This window comes from Colius striatus, chromosome 2, assembly GCF_028858725.1.
Source record: "Colius striatus isolate bColStr4 chromosome 2, bColStr4.1.hap1, whole genome shotgun sequence".
Taxonomy (NCBI): domain Eukaryota; kingdom Metazoa; phylum Chordata; class Aves; order Coliiformes; family Coliidae; genus Colius; species Colius striatus.
The window spans coordinates 68,467,573-68,484,832 of record NC_084760.1 but is presented as its reverse complement, the minus strand read 5'-3'; the positions used below and the strand labels follow the sequence as shown (position 1 = coordinate 68,484,832).

The 17,260-nt window shown below is 35.8% G+C and overlaps 1 protein-coding gene across 3 annotated transcripts in view; it reads left to right on the top strand.

The window, feature by feature from the left end:
- Positions 1 to 17,260, top strand: part of SIPA1L2 (signal induced proliferation associated 1 like 2) — a 145,219-nt gene that overhangs the window by 97,119 nt on the left and 30,840 nt on the right. For all 3 annotated transcript variants that reach the window (XM_061990991.1, XM_061990992.1, XM_061990990.1), the window contains 2 exons: positions 12,513 to 12,770; positions 15,982 to 16,065. In XM_061990991.1, coding sequence (XP_061846975.1) covers positions 12,513 to 12,770; positions 15,982 to 16,065 — 342 coding nt within the window. The remainder of the gene's footprint in view (positions 1 to 12,512; positions 12,771 to 15,981; positions 16,066 to 17,260) is intronic.

The window sequence follows — 17,260 nt, the reverse complement described above, 5'->3', positions numbered from 1 at the left end:
AAATGGAATCCCTTGTCTTCTTGGAAAAGGCCAACTTTAAATCTCTTGTTGAATTTTAATTTACCAGAAAAAAAAAAATAGATGTGTTGCTTTTGGCAAGACAACAAGCCATAAAATTTTATGTAGCATGCAGCACTATGAAGTTCGTGCCAACTGTACACAAATACTGTTTAATTGGTGGCAATTCTCCAAGTAGTCATTGGCCTGATGAATGACACAGAAGTGCCTTCCCCTGCCTGAACCTGCATGTCGATAGGTTGGGTTCCTTTCTGAAGAAAATGCTTGTGAATGTAGAATACCACCGTTTTGCTTAGTTGGATAGAAATTGTGATTAAGCCTCACTTTGCTTAGCTTTGCTCTTCTCACCATCTGCTTCTGGGTATGAATTTTCACTGACTTGTTTGGTATACATTTCCAAGCTGTTTACAGAATATGAGCCTAATGAGGTGATCCTATTATGTTGAAGGTAAAAACGTGTATTTTATAGGCCCTGGTGGACAAATACATACTGTACTGATTGTTTATATGTATCTTGTTTGATACTTTTTTAGAAATAAAATGTTAAAATCCCAGATCAGTGTGATGCATGGCAGTCAGTCTGTGTGTAGGAGTTTGGACTGAGTGCTACCGAACTGGAAAAAATCTACAAAGGCTTTTCTTTTTTCTAATTTGTTTGCATTTTTAAAAGCGTGTGATTGATTACTGAAGAAAATTATTTTTTAAAAAAATGAAATTTACATCCTAAAATACAAAAAAACGCAAAGCATTTATGTTTAAGTTCTTTTCAGCCTCATCTCTCTGGTATAAAAAAGAGATTCAGTAATGCCTCTTTCTCTCAGCTATCAACTTTTCATTGAAACAAAAAGATTCTAATTTTCCCCTTTATATCCCCAAAATACAATTAATGATTTTGATTGCTCAACTTGAAAGGGATCTGATACCCAGTGAGTTTTGAGGTTGGTTTTTCTCAATGTTTGTAATCTAAATGGAGCGCAGAGAAAACAATATAGATATTGAGTGACAAGGCTGAGAGTTTCAGTTGACAAACATGATCTATAATACTGTAAAATATATTGATGAGTGAGAGAATGTGGAGAATCGACAAAGGCATAAATTACTAGACCTTTTAAGACAGAAGTCTGTTCACAGCTACTTACAAGTTAAAACTTGTGTAAATTTGTCTCCCCATTTCCTACTCAATTGCTTTTCTTAGCCATCAGCAATATCTTAGCTTGCAGAATCATAGAAACAAATAATAGTTGAGACTGGAGGGGATCTCTGAAGATTGTTGGGTCCATCCCCAGTGCTCAAAGCAAGGTCAGCTAGAGCAGGTTGCTCAGGGACATAGTCACTGGGTTATGACTGAGGATGGAGACCCCACAACTTCAGTGTTCGATCATCCTTACAAGTAAAAATTTTTTTACTTGTGCTTAAGTAGAAATTCCTGTATTGTAATTCACGCACCTTGCCTCCTGGGCTTTCACTGAGTACAAATCTGGGAAGTCTTACTCTGTCATCTCTTCTCCCCATCAGTCCATCAGGTATTTAAACACATTGATAAGATCCTTCCTGAGCCTTCTCTTTCCCAAGCTGAACAATCTCAGCACTCCATTTTATCTTGTGTTTCAGATGCTCTGATCTCTTAGTCATCTTTGTAGCCCTTTGCTGGACTTGCCTCAGTTAAATTAATCTCTCTCTTGAACATTGGTATCAGGTTTACCCAAAAATTTTAGTTTTGTATATAGAACAGGATTATCTGGAGAAGTAGAATCCATTTCATCTTCATTTGACAAGAAGTGTCACTGTCCTTGGAGAATCCATGTGAGGCTATATAGGATAGAATCAGGTCTCTGATTTCTAACACATATCTGTGAGCAACAGTTAAGACAGGTGTGCCAGCTCATCGGGAGGGAACTTTTTAGAGATACTGTCAAGTATCTCTAATAATTATCAAATAACACTCAAACCAGACATATAGATGTTTCTTTCAATGTTGGGAGTCCATCAACCCTTGATCCAAGTACTATGCATGTCTAGAAGAATGATGATTCAGAAGCAGGAGAAAACTCCACGTTTATGTTTCAATAATTATTGTTTTCATTCACAGCTGGATTTTAGAGATTTTCTTCTGAGAAATGATACTTCAGTCTGACATATGTAGAACAGTAGGCTGAAATAAGGACCTTGAAAGCTTGACTCATCCTACAAAACAAATGATCTTCTGGCAGTTAGGGGTTTTTTGTCCTCTGTATTTCAGCCTTACTTCTCAGGACAGGTATTGGTAGTTTATACAATTTCTTTTTACTTTAAATGCCATAATCTGGGGTTTCAAGTTCAGGGCATTAAGTTTTTGTCCATGGTTTGTAGCTATAAAAATACATTCTTATTTTTTTTCTACCAAAAGTAGAAAAACCACTTGAAAAAATCATTTCTGCTCAGCTCTGTCTGCTGGGTTTTAGAAATATGAAGCAATGAGTACTTTCTCTTTAGGTTGCTTATTAGCACTTGTTCCTTGCTGGGATCAAATTCTGAAGCAAGTTTACACAGATTGGACATGAGTGCCATGGAGTGTCTTGGGAATTATACCCTTCAAATGAAAATGATTTTCAAGTGTGCAAGGGTGTTTCCAAAGCAGTCTCAGTACCTTGGAAAAATATCAGCTGAAGTGGAGATCTTTAATCAAGTTCTTAACTTGATTTTTTTTCTCTGTTAGCTTACCAACAAATCATCCTCAGTCCATTAGCCCTTTATATTTCTAAAGAAAACCATCAGAGTGTGCATACACTGAGAATGTTAGCAAGGAACTACTAACAATTAATTTATGTTTTTGCTGCAGAGCCTCCTGTATTAATGTATTTCAGTTTGAGAATAAATTACTTGGAATGTTGAAGGTGCTTACAAAGGAATGTTACAGAGGAAAATTACAGAGGAAAATGCTGCTTAATAAATGCGTTCCATTAGTTAACGTAGATCCTTTGCCTATAGCAGCATATGTAAAAGCGGTCATGAAGTAAGGCCTTTCACTTACTGTCCTGTAAAATTAATGAACTTGAGACAAAGCTCCTGCTGTTTTCAGTTTGCTCCAGCAATTAAATAATCGTGCACAAATTGTGAAATCATATTTATTTGCGTGACACCAGGCTGATAATTAGATAGAAAGAATAAATTACTTTTTAAAACATAAATTATTTAAATTACAAAGTAGTATTAGAACAAACACGCTGGTTATTGTATTCGGATCTGAATAAGTATCCTCGTGTCATGTTTCTTTCTGTGCTGTGTCTTTCTCTTCAGAATTGTTAATTTGTTCTGTTCTCAATGTTACCTAGTGCTGCAGTGCAGTGCAGCTAGAATTATACACTTTTAACAGGAGAATAAATGATCATTCTAATTTGCTTTCAATGACTGGGTCACAGTAATGCTCAAGGACACCACATCCTTAATCAGTCAAATCCAATCAAGAAATTCGAGTACTTTTAAATCCGTTTTAAACTGTAGATTCTGCTAAGAATCTTTTTTCATACATTGAAATGTAGATATCTCTCCTAGCTCAGCTAGCATTATATATTAAAAGGAACTGGTTATGAACTGCTTAAGCAGCAGAAATTTCTAGAAAGTCTAGAAAAGTGAAAAAAAAACCTTCAAGCAAAACTTCCACAGATGGACAAGAAACAGAAGCTCAAGCACAAACACTGTAAGAGATTTAGCAGTGGTTGTTTCCACCTGGGAGCCTGATAAGTAACAGATTCTTTTCCTGTTGTTGTAGGTAATTTTGAAAATGGAAGTATGCTGGTAACTGTGACTGAAACTGCCTGTGGGGCCATTATTAAATGTTACTGCATTTCTTTTGAGGTTATTTTAATCTCTTGAACTTTGCAAACTCTTTTTTACCAAAAAAAAAAAATTGTTATAAAGACTTTCTGTATTTTCTAGTCGAGGTGCATGTTATTCTTAAATGGTTGTGATCTTATTAGATGATTGTGTTCCTAGGGCTTTTCTTAAGTAACAGAGTACAGATTGTTTGAAAAAATGTTTTTTAGCAAGTGGAATGGTTTACTATGTGGAGGAGTTCAAAACTTCTTCCAAGGATGTTTGCTGTAAGTTGTTGGGATAGTGCATAGGGCCTTCAGATTATTTAAATTTCTATTTATTTATTTTTGATTAAGCCTTCTGAGTTTCAAAGAAGTCAGATCCAGAATTGCTGGCAATATGCTGCCAGACTAACAATGCTTTAGGCAAGTTAAAGCAGAAAAACCTATAATGGAACTTTTGATTGTAGATTCTGTAGAATTTGAGTGTACAAAGCTTTTAATTACCAGCCCTGGCACTTAACCTAAGAAGACCACAAACACCCGAAAAAATATAGATTACGATGTTTTTAGAAGTAGCTGAAAGAACTAGGCACTAAAAAAATATAATGATATTAATTGGAGGCTGCATCACTTGCAAAAGTTAATCCTCTGTACTCACCAAAAAATAAAGCAGTAGAAAATGCTTATCATTCCTTACTGTAAGAATTGCTGTACTTATACATTATCAGATTTGGAGAATGAGACGTATGCACTGTTATTTACCCTGATGGAGACTCTTGACAAAAACAAACTCTGTCAGGACTCTGATTATCACCTGAGAGTTTTACCTAGGCTGTTATGTTTTATATACAAGTCCTAATGGAAAGACAATATCACAGTAAGACTTTTTGTCTCTCCTCCTCACTGTGAAGTCTGCCACTCGTCTTGTCTTTGGAAGGGTGGCGGCAGTAGCAAACCAGAGCTTAGACATAAGATACAGGCTGCCCTCTTCCCCATCTATAATATGTAATGCACCATGTGCTTTTTCTCTTCTCTAAATAATCAAACTATCATGATTTAGTTCTGAATAAAACGTTTTTATATTGTTTTGAAAAAAATGGGGTTTTTTTTCCCTGTCACTTTTCATGAATTCTTCCCAGAGCTTTATTCTTCCCATCTTTCTAAGACAAAGATGTGTACATCTGACCTTGGACAGTATATACAATTTGCATTTTAACATCTTCCCTTAAATTCATTGTACTTAAGAGAGTAAGGCTAAGTATGCAGCGTACCTTTAATCCTTGGGAGGCTGAAATTGTATTAAGCATCTTTTTCTATTTTGATTTGCATCAAAACAAAGGAAAACCCAAGTAATATATGTAACATATGATCTCCACTCAGAAATAGTCTAACAAAAGAGTTGTAAACTAAAAAGGTACAAAGTTGAAAAGCACTCTGATGCTTATTGTATTTCTCATCTGTGTAAGAAGTCTTTGAGTTTTTCTTCCATTTAGTTATGAATGAACTCATAGCAGGAGTTCTTTGTAATTGCTCTAGTTTATTATGTGTACAGTTGTTACAGTCAAGCAAAAAAAAAAAGCCAGGCAAAGCTTTGAGTGTATAGAGAGATGTAAATAAGAGTTCCAGACTTTTTTTTTCCCTACGCTTTTCCCTGTTATTCAACACGATTGAAAAAAGCTCAAGAGACATGGTTTTGGCATTTTAAAACTTGACGTATATTCTACTCAATTCTGGATCGATAAAGAGGTTTTTAATTGTAAATAACTTGGGATATATATATCTACTATTATATAAAATGTATTTTTAGGATCCATTTTTTATTTTATCTGGGTTGGAATGCACAACATCTCTGCAGAAATTGCACTTGATGTGTACCTTATTGAAAACCTTTTGGATTGTACTGTGTTTGTCTGGAATAGAGTTAATTTTCTTCATAGTAGCTCATACAGGCCTCTGGTATAGATATGTGCTGAAAACAGTGCTGATGATACAGGGATGTTTTCACTATTGCTGAGAAGATCTTGAGCAGAATCAAGGCCTTTTCTGCTTCTCACGTCACCTCACCAGCAAGTAGACTGGGGATGCACAAGAATTTGGAAGGGGACACAGCTGGGACAGCTGACCCCAACTGACCAAAGTGATATTCCAGACCATATGACATCATGCTCAGCTTATAAAGCTGGGGGAAGACAAAGGAAGTGGGAGGGATGTCAGTGTGATAGCATTTGTTTTCCCAAGTAACCGTTAACGCATGCTGGAGTCCTGCTGTTCTGGAGATGGCTGAACACCTGCCTGCCCGTGGGAAGTAGTGAATGAATTCCTTGTTTTACTTTGCTTGCACATAAGCTTTTACTTTGCCTATTAAATTGTCTTTATCTCATTTTATGAGTTTTCTCCTTTCTTCCAATTCTTTCCTTCATCTCATCAAGTGGGAGTGAGTGAGTGGCTGTGTGGTGCTCAGTTGCCAGCTGGGGTTAAACCACAACTTGGTCCTTTCAGAGCTCAAAGTCTTAGATTTTCATTTGCTATTGTTCCCTCGACTTCATTTATTCCGTCTGTTACTCGTCATTGCCATTTCTTAAGTTGGAGCATAACAGAACTTTTACATCTCCACTATTGGTTTTCCAACTGTTCTTCATCTTACAATATTATGGCGAGTTTTGAAGGCTTTTCTCGTCAATGGCACAAAAATCTTTTTTCATTCTTACCAGTTGCTTCTGAAGTCTTTATGCTCCGTAATTGTTGTCTTTTGATGTATCTGTTTTCCTGTTCTCTGGGATTTGGAAACGTGATTTGCTCTGCTTGTATTCTAGTTTCCATCAACAGACACTGTAGGGGTTGTTACTGCCTTATGGGTCGTATAAGTAAGCTAAACACCTTGGTTGGAAGTTTTTTCATCTTTTATTTCCTGACTAGCTCTTTTCATCCAACATCCTGTTTGTATTCCTGTTGTTTTGTTTCTTTTTTTTGTATATATACAATAATGCAGGTGGAGAGGCTTTTAGGAGGCCTCTAGATTGTTAGCTCACCAACTCAAAGATTCTATTTAAAATGGAATAGTAACAAAGATTGTAAGGACAAAGATTGTATCTCCATAAAGGAGGAACTGCCAGCTTCAACTCTTTGCCACTATGAAGAGAATGCCAGAGAGTTATCACTTGCCTTAAACCAGAAGTGGTGGGCAGCAGAAGTGGGCAACCGCCTTATCTATTGAGCTATGAAACAATTTCAAAGTATAATTAGTATAAAGGATTTTTCCAATTATATCTGTCTTTTCTGCTTCAGTGTGACTACTGCTAAGAGGTTTCTGAGGTGTCAGAACTTAGAATTATAGAATTGTTTTGTTTGGAAAAGACCTTTAAGACCATCAAGTCAAACCACTAACCTAATACTGCCAAGCCCACCACTAAACCATGTCCCTCAGCACCTCACCTACACAGCTTTTAAATATCTCTGGAGATGGTGACTCCACCACCTCCCTGGGAAGCCTGTGGCAGTGTTTAATAACTCTTCAGTGCAAAAGATCTTCCTAATCTCCAACCTAAACCTCCCTTGGTGCAACTTGAGGCCAATTCCTTTTGTCCTGTCACTCATTACTTGGGAGAGGAGACCAACCTCCTTCCAGGTAGTTGTAGAGAGTGATCAAGTGTCATCACAGCCTCCTCTTCTCTAGGCTAAACAACCCTAGTTCCCTCAGTCACTCCTCATCAGACTTGATCTTCAGACTCTTGACCAACTTTGTTGCCTATCTCCGGACATGATCCAGCACCTAAATGTTCTTCTGTAGTGAGTGGCCAAAAACTGAACACAGTATTCAAGGTTCAGCCTCATCAGTGTTGAGTACAGAGGGACAATCACTTCCCTGGTCCTGCTGGCCACACTATTTCTGATTCAAGCCAGGATGCCATTGACCTTCTTGACCACCTGGGCACACTGCTGGCTCATGTTCATCCTGCTGAACTTAGAATTTTAGTCTTGACTTTTTGACCAAAGTTCTCTTAGACTATTTGAATATTTTCCAATGTCTTAAACTTTCACTGTAGGTGATATAAGGAGTCACTGGAGTCAAGGAGTTACCTCCAGGAGGCACTCCAGGGTGTCAGAGAAGAGAAAATGTATGTGTGTCTTTTTAAATACCTGATGAGTCTGAGCAAAACTAAGCTACTAAATCCTGCCTTTCAGTTAAATCCCTACAATTATATTTTAATTAATCTAAGTTTTATTATGTGGATTTAATAGATTGCATGATGACTCCTCAATCTTGATGTGACACTGTGGGAACTGCTTTAGAGCAAGAACAAACATGCACTGTGATAGAAGTGATTACTTTCAGATGAAAAGTTTGAGTTAGAGGAATGCAATTACTTATTGCACTGCTAGATATAAAGACTTATTATTGAGCAAGATTAAATGGTTCAAATCGAAATGATGATAGTAAGTGATAATTTATTGGTGTAATACAACTGCTTAACAGCAATGATTACTTCTCTATTCCTACAACTACCTTATTGGTTCAGATATGTAATACATTGGGCTAAAGTTATATTTTAATCAGTTACTCTAGTTTTGTTGCTATCCTAACAAATTGTTCATGATACAGGGAATCTGTATAGTTGCTGTCCAAATACCAAGGTCATACCCAGTATTTAATAATGGTGGTATATAACAGAAAGAAAGCCTTTTATGTAGGTATCAATGTGGCACACTGCTGATCATAGTGTATGAAAGATTCTAACCTTGCTGTGGAGATGAACATTTACCTTTTTCAACTAGCATCCTTACCTAATTTAGGCCTTTCACAGACCCTTTTACATAACCTTTATATGATGTCTTAAATTAATATTGACAGGTTTAGTTAACATGGTTTGAAAAATTTAATGGACTGCTTGGTAATTGTTTCAGAACATAATGTTCCTTGCAGTAATTTATGAATATTACAGATTTTACAATGGACTCTTAAATTTTAATATGCAGTCATGACCTGCTAGATGTATTGTAGTCATGCTCTGTATAATTGCAGAGTAGATTTTATTAACCAATTTTTTATATAGCATAATATGGCTTTTGAACTGAAGATATTAGTAGGAGTCTCTACTTTATGTTGAAGGATTCATTTAACACCAAACTGTAGTGAAAGACAGGAAGTGCTATCTTTTTTGACTTGTGGTTAAGACTTGGTCACACTTGCTTGATAAGTAACAGGCGTCTACTTTTCAAATGTATTAAATACAATTGGGAAAGATGTTTTATATCCTATACTTGTTCAATATAAACTTTAATGTCTTTTTAAGACCATGAAATATAGGTTTGTCTTCACCTACTCTTTAAAGTGTATTTTAAAAACAGTAAAAATTAAGATTTAAAAGTTAAGTAAAAGCCATCATTCAGTACCAGTGCCAACATATATTCTTCATCCGGGGGAATAAATGACAATATTATACACAGAAGTTAGGTAATGGTCACATGAAATATTTAAAAGGAAATTGCATTTGATTATGTGAGTTTTTTCATGCAAGATAATTTGCAATGTGATCTACAGGGGAGGGGCAGATCCTGATTGGATTGAAAGCATTAAGTAGTTGATTCTCTTTGTTTCTGAGAGAGGAGGTAGCTACAATTATGACTTTACACATCTGTGTACTGTAGTATCTGTTCTTTAGGCAGTGTTTGTGAAACAACAAAGTGCAATTTTTCACATACGTGTTGAACTGATTGGTTTGCCACTATTAAATTAAAATGAAAAGTTATATTTGGCAAAGGAAGCCATATGAAGTATTTCTATATATGAACATGGAAATTTTTGAGGAGATAGTTACAAAATTCATCTTGATACTCTGAATTTAAAAGTAACATTGTTAGATTTGTATAGTAACCTGGAAAAGGATTGTTTTGAAATCCTTTTTCTTTTTCAGGAACAATCTCCTGGACCATTTTTTCATTTGTCAGAGAAATACAATTTCTTGATGTAATCAAACACTAAATTTGACAAAATTTTGAATGCTTACTCTTTGTGGTAAAGCTTGTTTTTGATATTTTTGAGTCATGCTTTAGTTATTCAATTAGCAAGCTGAGTCAAAGTAAATAGTAGTAACAATCCCTTTGGCTTTCAAAACACATGGCTGTTTTCACAGAAAACTCAAAGTACTTTGTTGGAGATACCTAATAAGGGATACGATGAAAATTACATGCTATAACTTTCTCAATTACCAAGACAAACTGTGAAATTGATATCTTAATAAAAGTTGGGGAGGAGGTTTTCTTTTCCTATCAGTTAAGGTCCATATGGATGAAGAAATGGGTGGAACAATATCTAAGAAATCAGCAGAAGCATGATTGAAATTTTAGCCTACAATTCAACTTCCTTGTCAAATAATGACAAACTGTGTATATATGTGAACATGAAAAATTATGCAGTACACTAAACTAATATTAACCTTGCTGTGTCATCTGTGTGTTCTTTATTCCATTTGTTTTGTATATAAAGCTTTATGAAAGCCTTTAATTGAATAATCAATCTTAGGTTATATTTTTTGCTGTAAGAACTTTCTGTGTTCATGTAAAATAGGCCTGTTCTGGAAATTAATCAAGACTGTTGCTGCAGGCTCTTGTCTCCTACACCTTGATCTTATTTGTTGTAGGCAATGAAGGAGGCAGGGAACTTTAGAGAAGAATGGACTTGGGATATAAGCAGTTGAATATTGCAGTAGAGAAGTGTGTTCTATGTGTGCTTCAGCAGTAGAAATGTTTTCACAGTTCTATGTAATTCCCCTATCTCAGCCTTTCTGTGATATTTGTCATTCTAAGAGCCCAACTTGTTTTGTGGCTTTCAGAAATGTGAGAAAATTTTTAAAAACAGATATATGAACCAAGGGAGTTTGAAGTTGTTCTCCTCTGTGGGAGGACACTATTGGGGTGATCATACCTTCATAAAGAAGCCAAATTCAGAAAATCGTTGTTGTGAAACTCTGTGATTCTTCATGCATGTCCAGCTATGATTTTTCAGCAGAGTTTGCATGTCAGATTTTACTGATGCATTTAATACTGATATTTCTGATCAGATAATAGCCTCAAAAACCTAGGAAATCTGAATTCTGCTTTGTAGCATTGTACTGACCCTTCTTCAGCTCATCTTTGTCATGGTGTCTTCTACCACTCTCAGTGTCCTCTCCACTCTCAGTGCTCTACCTTCTATATCTTAATAGTTCTTTCTTTACCTTTTGCGTATGTTTGAGTACCAGCAGGGACTATCAGTGCCACAAAATTCAGCATCCTGAAGCATTTGACTGGATCAAATGGACATATAGAGTATTTAAAATGTAACTGCTACAGTTGCATACACATCTTCTCTCCAACAACCTTGAATAACATAGTTATCGTTTTTATGGTCTCTTTTTTTATCTGCTTACCATAACATTTACAATAAAAATGTTACTTTGTGGTGTGGTTCGAAAGTTTTGGGGCACAGTAGTTTAATATCTGAGAATCTAAATAGTTTATTTGAACTGAACATTTCTGTTCAGCCATTTGTACCAAAATATTTCCAGGATTAGTGCAGTAAACACTTTGCACACCGTCTTGTACACTTTTCTAGGTGATTTTAATTTAGCCAGAAATGGTGAATGTTGAGTTACCAACAAAGGCAAAGCTTGACCAAGTCTTAGCTCAAGCAATAGAGTGAAACTGCTGTTGAGATAGAGGCAAATTTTCACTATTTCTTAGTTACACTTAATGCACTGTATTAAGAATTAAGGTCTTTGCCTTATAGCTATTATTTAATGAGCACTGCCTATCAGACAAATAATGGAGAAGGTATATGGGAATATAAAATACCTACAACAATAATCATTGCGGGCTTAAAAGTGGCTGTGAAGCTTCTATTAACTAATTTCTGAAACAGTAACCATTAACTCAAGTTCATCCTGAGTGTACCGCAAATATCCCACAGGCAGACCGATCTTTTGAGAGACACTGTTACAACTGAGTTTATACTTTCTGGGAATACAGTTAGTATTTAACCACACTGTAAGCTTTGAGCAGAAGTTGTAAGCCACACTGTTTCTGATTTGCCACTTCCTTCCACTTCCCCATATCTGTTCTGGGCATAGAGACCCCCAGGAACTAATACATTAGAAAGTACACTTTGCAAAAAAAATATTTAAAAATATTTAGATGACACTTCATTTGCCTTGCAGTGCATATGCTCTGTCATTCTGTGGGGAAAAGATGGGCTTCTAAAGGAAAGTTCTCAATACCACTAAGAAACCTTTAGTTTCCTTCAAAGCAACAAACGTTTTATAATTTTGGCTATGCAAAATTTTGACATTCATAAATAAAAAGTATTTATTCTGTCTAAGCAAACTAAAGCTGTTATAGAAGAACTTGCTGTTGCCTGACTTCTGAATGCTTTGTTTCTACTAGTTTTTATTATGCAAAATTTCAGCTGCAAACTAATTTCTAAAAGCTTAATATATTCTCCTTTTTGAAGGGCAAGGAGAGAGTTCAAAAACCTTTAAGCACATTAGAGCAAATCCATTATTTTGAAATGTTTCCTACCTCATTGGCATTGATAGTTTTGAAGTATTTAAAGGGTTGTCCAGTGCTAATATGAACACCTTTGGGCACCTACTTCTAACTAGCATGCAAGATTTGTTCTTCTTTTCCCTCCACTGAGACTTATCAACATTTTTATTTGTCCTGCAGGGGTTGTTCAGAACTTTGTCGTATCCCCATGGTGGAATACAAACTTGACAGTGAAGGCACCCCATGTGAGTATAAAACCCCTTTCAGAAGAAATACCACTTGGCATCGGGTGCCGACTCCCGCTGGGCAGCCTCTCTCTCGTGCCTCTCCAATCCTAGGAACATCTGACAGACTGCAGTGCCAGCAGCTTCTCCAGCAGGCTCAGACTGCCATTCCTCGCAGCACTTCCTTTGATAGAAAACTGCCAGATGGTGCAAGGTAATATACTCTCTGTTTCATGCCTGTCGTTTTCCTGAGATGCTTTGCTTTAGGTATTTCTCCCTTGTAGGACTTTGGTATACTTTTTGTTTTCTGCTGAGGTTTGACAGTAATTCTGAGGTTGTGTTAAAGAGCATTCACTGAGTCCAGTTCCTTCTACTTGAAACAAGTGACTTTTGTTGTTTGTGATAGGAATGGACTGTACTGTTGAGGATCCTATTACTGAGGTCAACTGACTTTTCCCTTTAGTCTCAAATTAATAAAGCGGGAAACTGCCTTGTGACTTCTTGATCTAAACAATGTCCTGTCCATTACCTTTTGAGAGCCTATTCTAACAAATAATGAGTGTAAATAAAATGAACTCATCCCTTTAAAAATTAATTATTTAATCTCATTACCAAGCTATTGGCAGAGTTTCAAAGGGTTCTGTAACTCATTACTAGTCCTTATGCTTTGCTTTAATTTTAATTAAACAAAGCAGAGCTTATGATTTGAATATGTAACACGTCTTAGATGATGGGATGGTGTCCTTAAATGTTAGCTCTCTTCTAATTGAAATTCTTCATAAGATAAAAAATATTTTTGAAGTTAAAAAGTTGTAAATATGTTTGCCCTTTGAATTATTTATGAAAACCATACGTCTTGAACAGAACTCTCTGTCCTTTATTGTTTGCCATTACTTATACGTATGCCTTTTTCTGTGGTGGTGATGCAGTTTTAATTTCCAAGGAAAAAAATACTGCATGTTGAAAATATGAAGTTGATATGAAAATCTAAAATACTAGTCTTAAATAGCTTTAACAAAATCTGGATGAAATAATGAAATAGCCCTATTGATAAACTATGTTATTTAGTACAAAAGAATTAGTGACTTAGGTAATAGTAAGGAGACAACATATCAAATGTCTTGAAATTCTCGAGGATTTATAAAGCTTTATTAAGCATACTGTATGCCTATACAGAGGAGAAAAAAAAATGAAAACTTTCTGACATGCTACTAATTTCCAAAAAAACCATCACAAACATAAGTTGTGCTTCTCCTAACACTCAGTGAAGCATGCGGAAAAAATGCTAAGTCATGAAGAAATGATTGTATCACTTTAACAAAACAAATGCAAAGCAGAAGTACTGTTTTGGGCAAGACATGATACAGAGTATGAATAATGAAAGAAAGGAAAATGGTGTGAACATGTGGATCTTGAAACATTTAAAGAAGGTACCTAACTGGCAAGGTCTTTTCACATGGGAAGAAGCTTAAATGGTGGCCTGGCAGAGAGATGGACTTAAAAGAGTTTGAAGTAAGGTTAATTAGTACTTATTTGTAGTCTTGCAAGGGTGAAAATGTATACTCGGGCAAGGAAAATGATGAAGAGATTTTGGAGAATCAGGGATTCAAGATCAGTTTAAACAAATCAAAGAGTACAGGCAGGGAGAAGCAGGTTGATAAAACAGGGAAGTTATAGAAACTGATCGGAAAATGAGCTAATAGTGAAGTCACCGATAACATGACTTGGTTTAGAGATAAAAAGAGGAAGAAGCAACAGAAATGTGGACTAGATATAGTAAAAGACTTGAGCAGCAACAGTTCAGTTGTTGTGATATGTAACAGTTAGGTGCCCTTGTCCCTGTCCCTGGGATCTGAACATCTACGTTCCCAGTACAGTTCCTGAGGAGAATTAAGTGCTTTGAGAAGGCAATTTGAAAGTTTTCATCTTGATCAAGGACTTTCCTATAATTAGTCAGGCATAATACAAGGGTATCCTTGAGCTATGCTCCTGTTTTACAAAATGCATAATTCTGTGACAGCTGCTCATAGCAAGTACCTAAGAATGAAGCTTCAGTCAGATTCACTCTTCTGTTTCGTTGCACCAAGAAGTCTCAATGTACTTTAGTCTTTGGGTCACACTTGTAGGCAACTGCATCCTGGAGTCTTAAATCCATTCCTGAGAGTGGGCAGCTGCAATTCTTCTGTAAAGGAACTGTGAGCGGCATTCATTAACTGGATTTCTGTTTCTCCTTTTGTAGCCACCTTTTGTTTAGTAGGCTAGTAGGTAGAGGCTAGCAAAGGAGAGGCTTTGGGTCCAGACATTCTTCAGCCTGGGACAGTACAAACCAATGTCTCGGGTTTGAGGACAATGTCCTAAACATCAGTCTGGAAGCTGTGAACACATAGGATAGTAACTTACTCATTTCTTAGTGTTGATTCACTTAAGCTGAGCAAGAAATGCAAAGTTCTTAGTGGTGAGAAGTAAAAACATGCAACTGAATTCAACTCTGGACTGTAGCCTATTTCACTTCATTGAGGGAGGCTCAGGCCTGTCAATACTTAGCAGAGAGAGACATACTGAAAAATTAGATGCTACACAATCTAGTTATTGTATATATGTTTAGCTGTTAGACAAAATGTAATAGCTAATGTTGTTAAACTGTCAAGTTGAACATAAAGATGTTTATTGAATGTCATGTCCTTGGAAAAGTGTTAGGCATAAATCCAAAACTACTTCTTTTCACCTCTTTCCTAAGTACACACTTTAATTTCTACATAGAACCTTTAAATAAAAATTTAGACGAGGGGGATATACAGGGAATTCAAAACAATATCACTGAGGGAAATGGAATTGTAGTTATGGACTGATATGCACAGAAGTGAACAATAGGAGGGTGATCAAAACCAAATTTGAGCCTTGCATTTCAGTTGTCTGGAAATCTAAGAAGAGTAATTAGGGACATTGTTAAGACCTGAGGCTTCAAGTTTAAATAATAAATACAAAATAATACTATTCATGGAAATATTTTGGTATTACCTCTTTAAAATTACTATGTCAAATATTGTAATACATGCAAAGTAACTAACAATCATTTCTGATCCATCATGAAAGCTTCTCACACATAAATTTAGAGACCTATTCCCACTGCTCTGACATCTGAATAATTTGGCACTTAGTCTTCCTCTATTTGTGCCTTTGTTATATATTCATTTGGAAATATTTTATTACTGAGAAAATGTCATATACTCAAAAATTACTTGTCTAAGTGTTATGTAACTATAACAAAAATATAAAACCCTAAAATGAATATAATGAAGTGTTCATACCACATCTGCATTATTTGTAAAAATGAACAAATTTTATAAAAGAAGCACAGACTAGTTCAAATCTGAAACCCCACAAATATCTCAGCACACTGTCACTAACTTGAATCAACTTTACAGAAGTTCTCCAAGCAACCAGTCCTCCTCCAGTGACCCAGGACCCAGCGGGAGCAGCCAGTGGAGACAGCAAGTGGGATATGATGGGTATTCATTACTTATTTACTTATTTATTTTAAATCTTGCTCTAGCTCACATGCATGTTCTTTCTCAAGCAAAACTTACCTGAATACTCTATATTATCAATTTATTTGCAAACTCTGTTAGTGTATTTTAAGATGTACAGGTTTGCTGATCTTGACCATAACATATACACCAATAGAATTTTAAAGCCATAGTACTTTAACTCTTTAGGACCAAACTGGTTTTTTACAATTCAAGTAAATATCAAACAGTTCTCAGATTGTCTTTCCCAGTAACAGGCCAGAAATCAGCTAGTAACTCAGAACTGGAATAAAATAAATAATATCTACTCCTTTTGCTTCAGTGGAAGGATATTTAATTAAAACATTACCTTTATAGTCTTCAAAGGTTTTATTTCCTACTGTATTTTTTCTAGTGATGTACATTCCCTAGCATCTCTCCACAAAAAAGTAGCACTCTTTTGCAGGTCTCTACTCCCTAAAAAGCTGTTTCCACATCCCTGTGAATTCCTTCATGCTGAAGTTTCCCAAGTTAACTATCTGTGTATAAGACAGCACCCCAATATACTGTCTGTCAAAAGACTATTACGTGAGACATCTTTTCTAAATTGCTTTAGATTTATCACGTAGTTGTATAAATACAGCTGCCAAAAACACTCACTCCTGTTATAAAATATTGAGCTGTGGTTGTATTTACACAGTAGAATAGAAAAGCATTCCAGACTTGTCACGTGGCTTTCAGAACCAACATTTCAGAAAAAATAAATGTGTATACTGTAAACATCAGCTTGACTCATTGTCTTTAAGCTAAATATTGCTTTGGCATGACTGCTGGTAAGATATTCCATGTATATATGCAAGTAAGCAATACCTTGGAGATTCCCTAAGGAATTTCAGAATACTAGCAGAACTCCCTGGCAGCTAAATGGATACTAATAATTTAAATAAAACTATAGCAACTTTTGATTTTTTTTTCCAGCACAGTTATTTTTAATGGCAACCTTGGATTTAGTGTGTTGCTTTGTGAAATGATTTCACTTCTGCAGTACAGAAGAGAGCAATAGATTTGGTACTAGCTTACATGTTCTCAGTGTGAAAACCTGCAAAAACTGCAGAGTTACTTTTTGTGGGGTTTAGTTCATAAAGCAGTTAAGCACACAGTACTGTAGTTCTCCATTGCAAAAATGCATATATAGCCC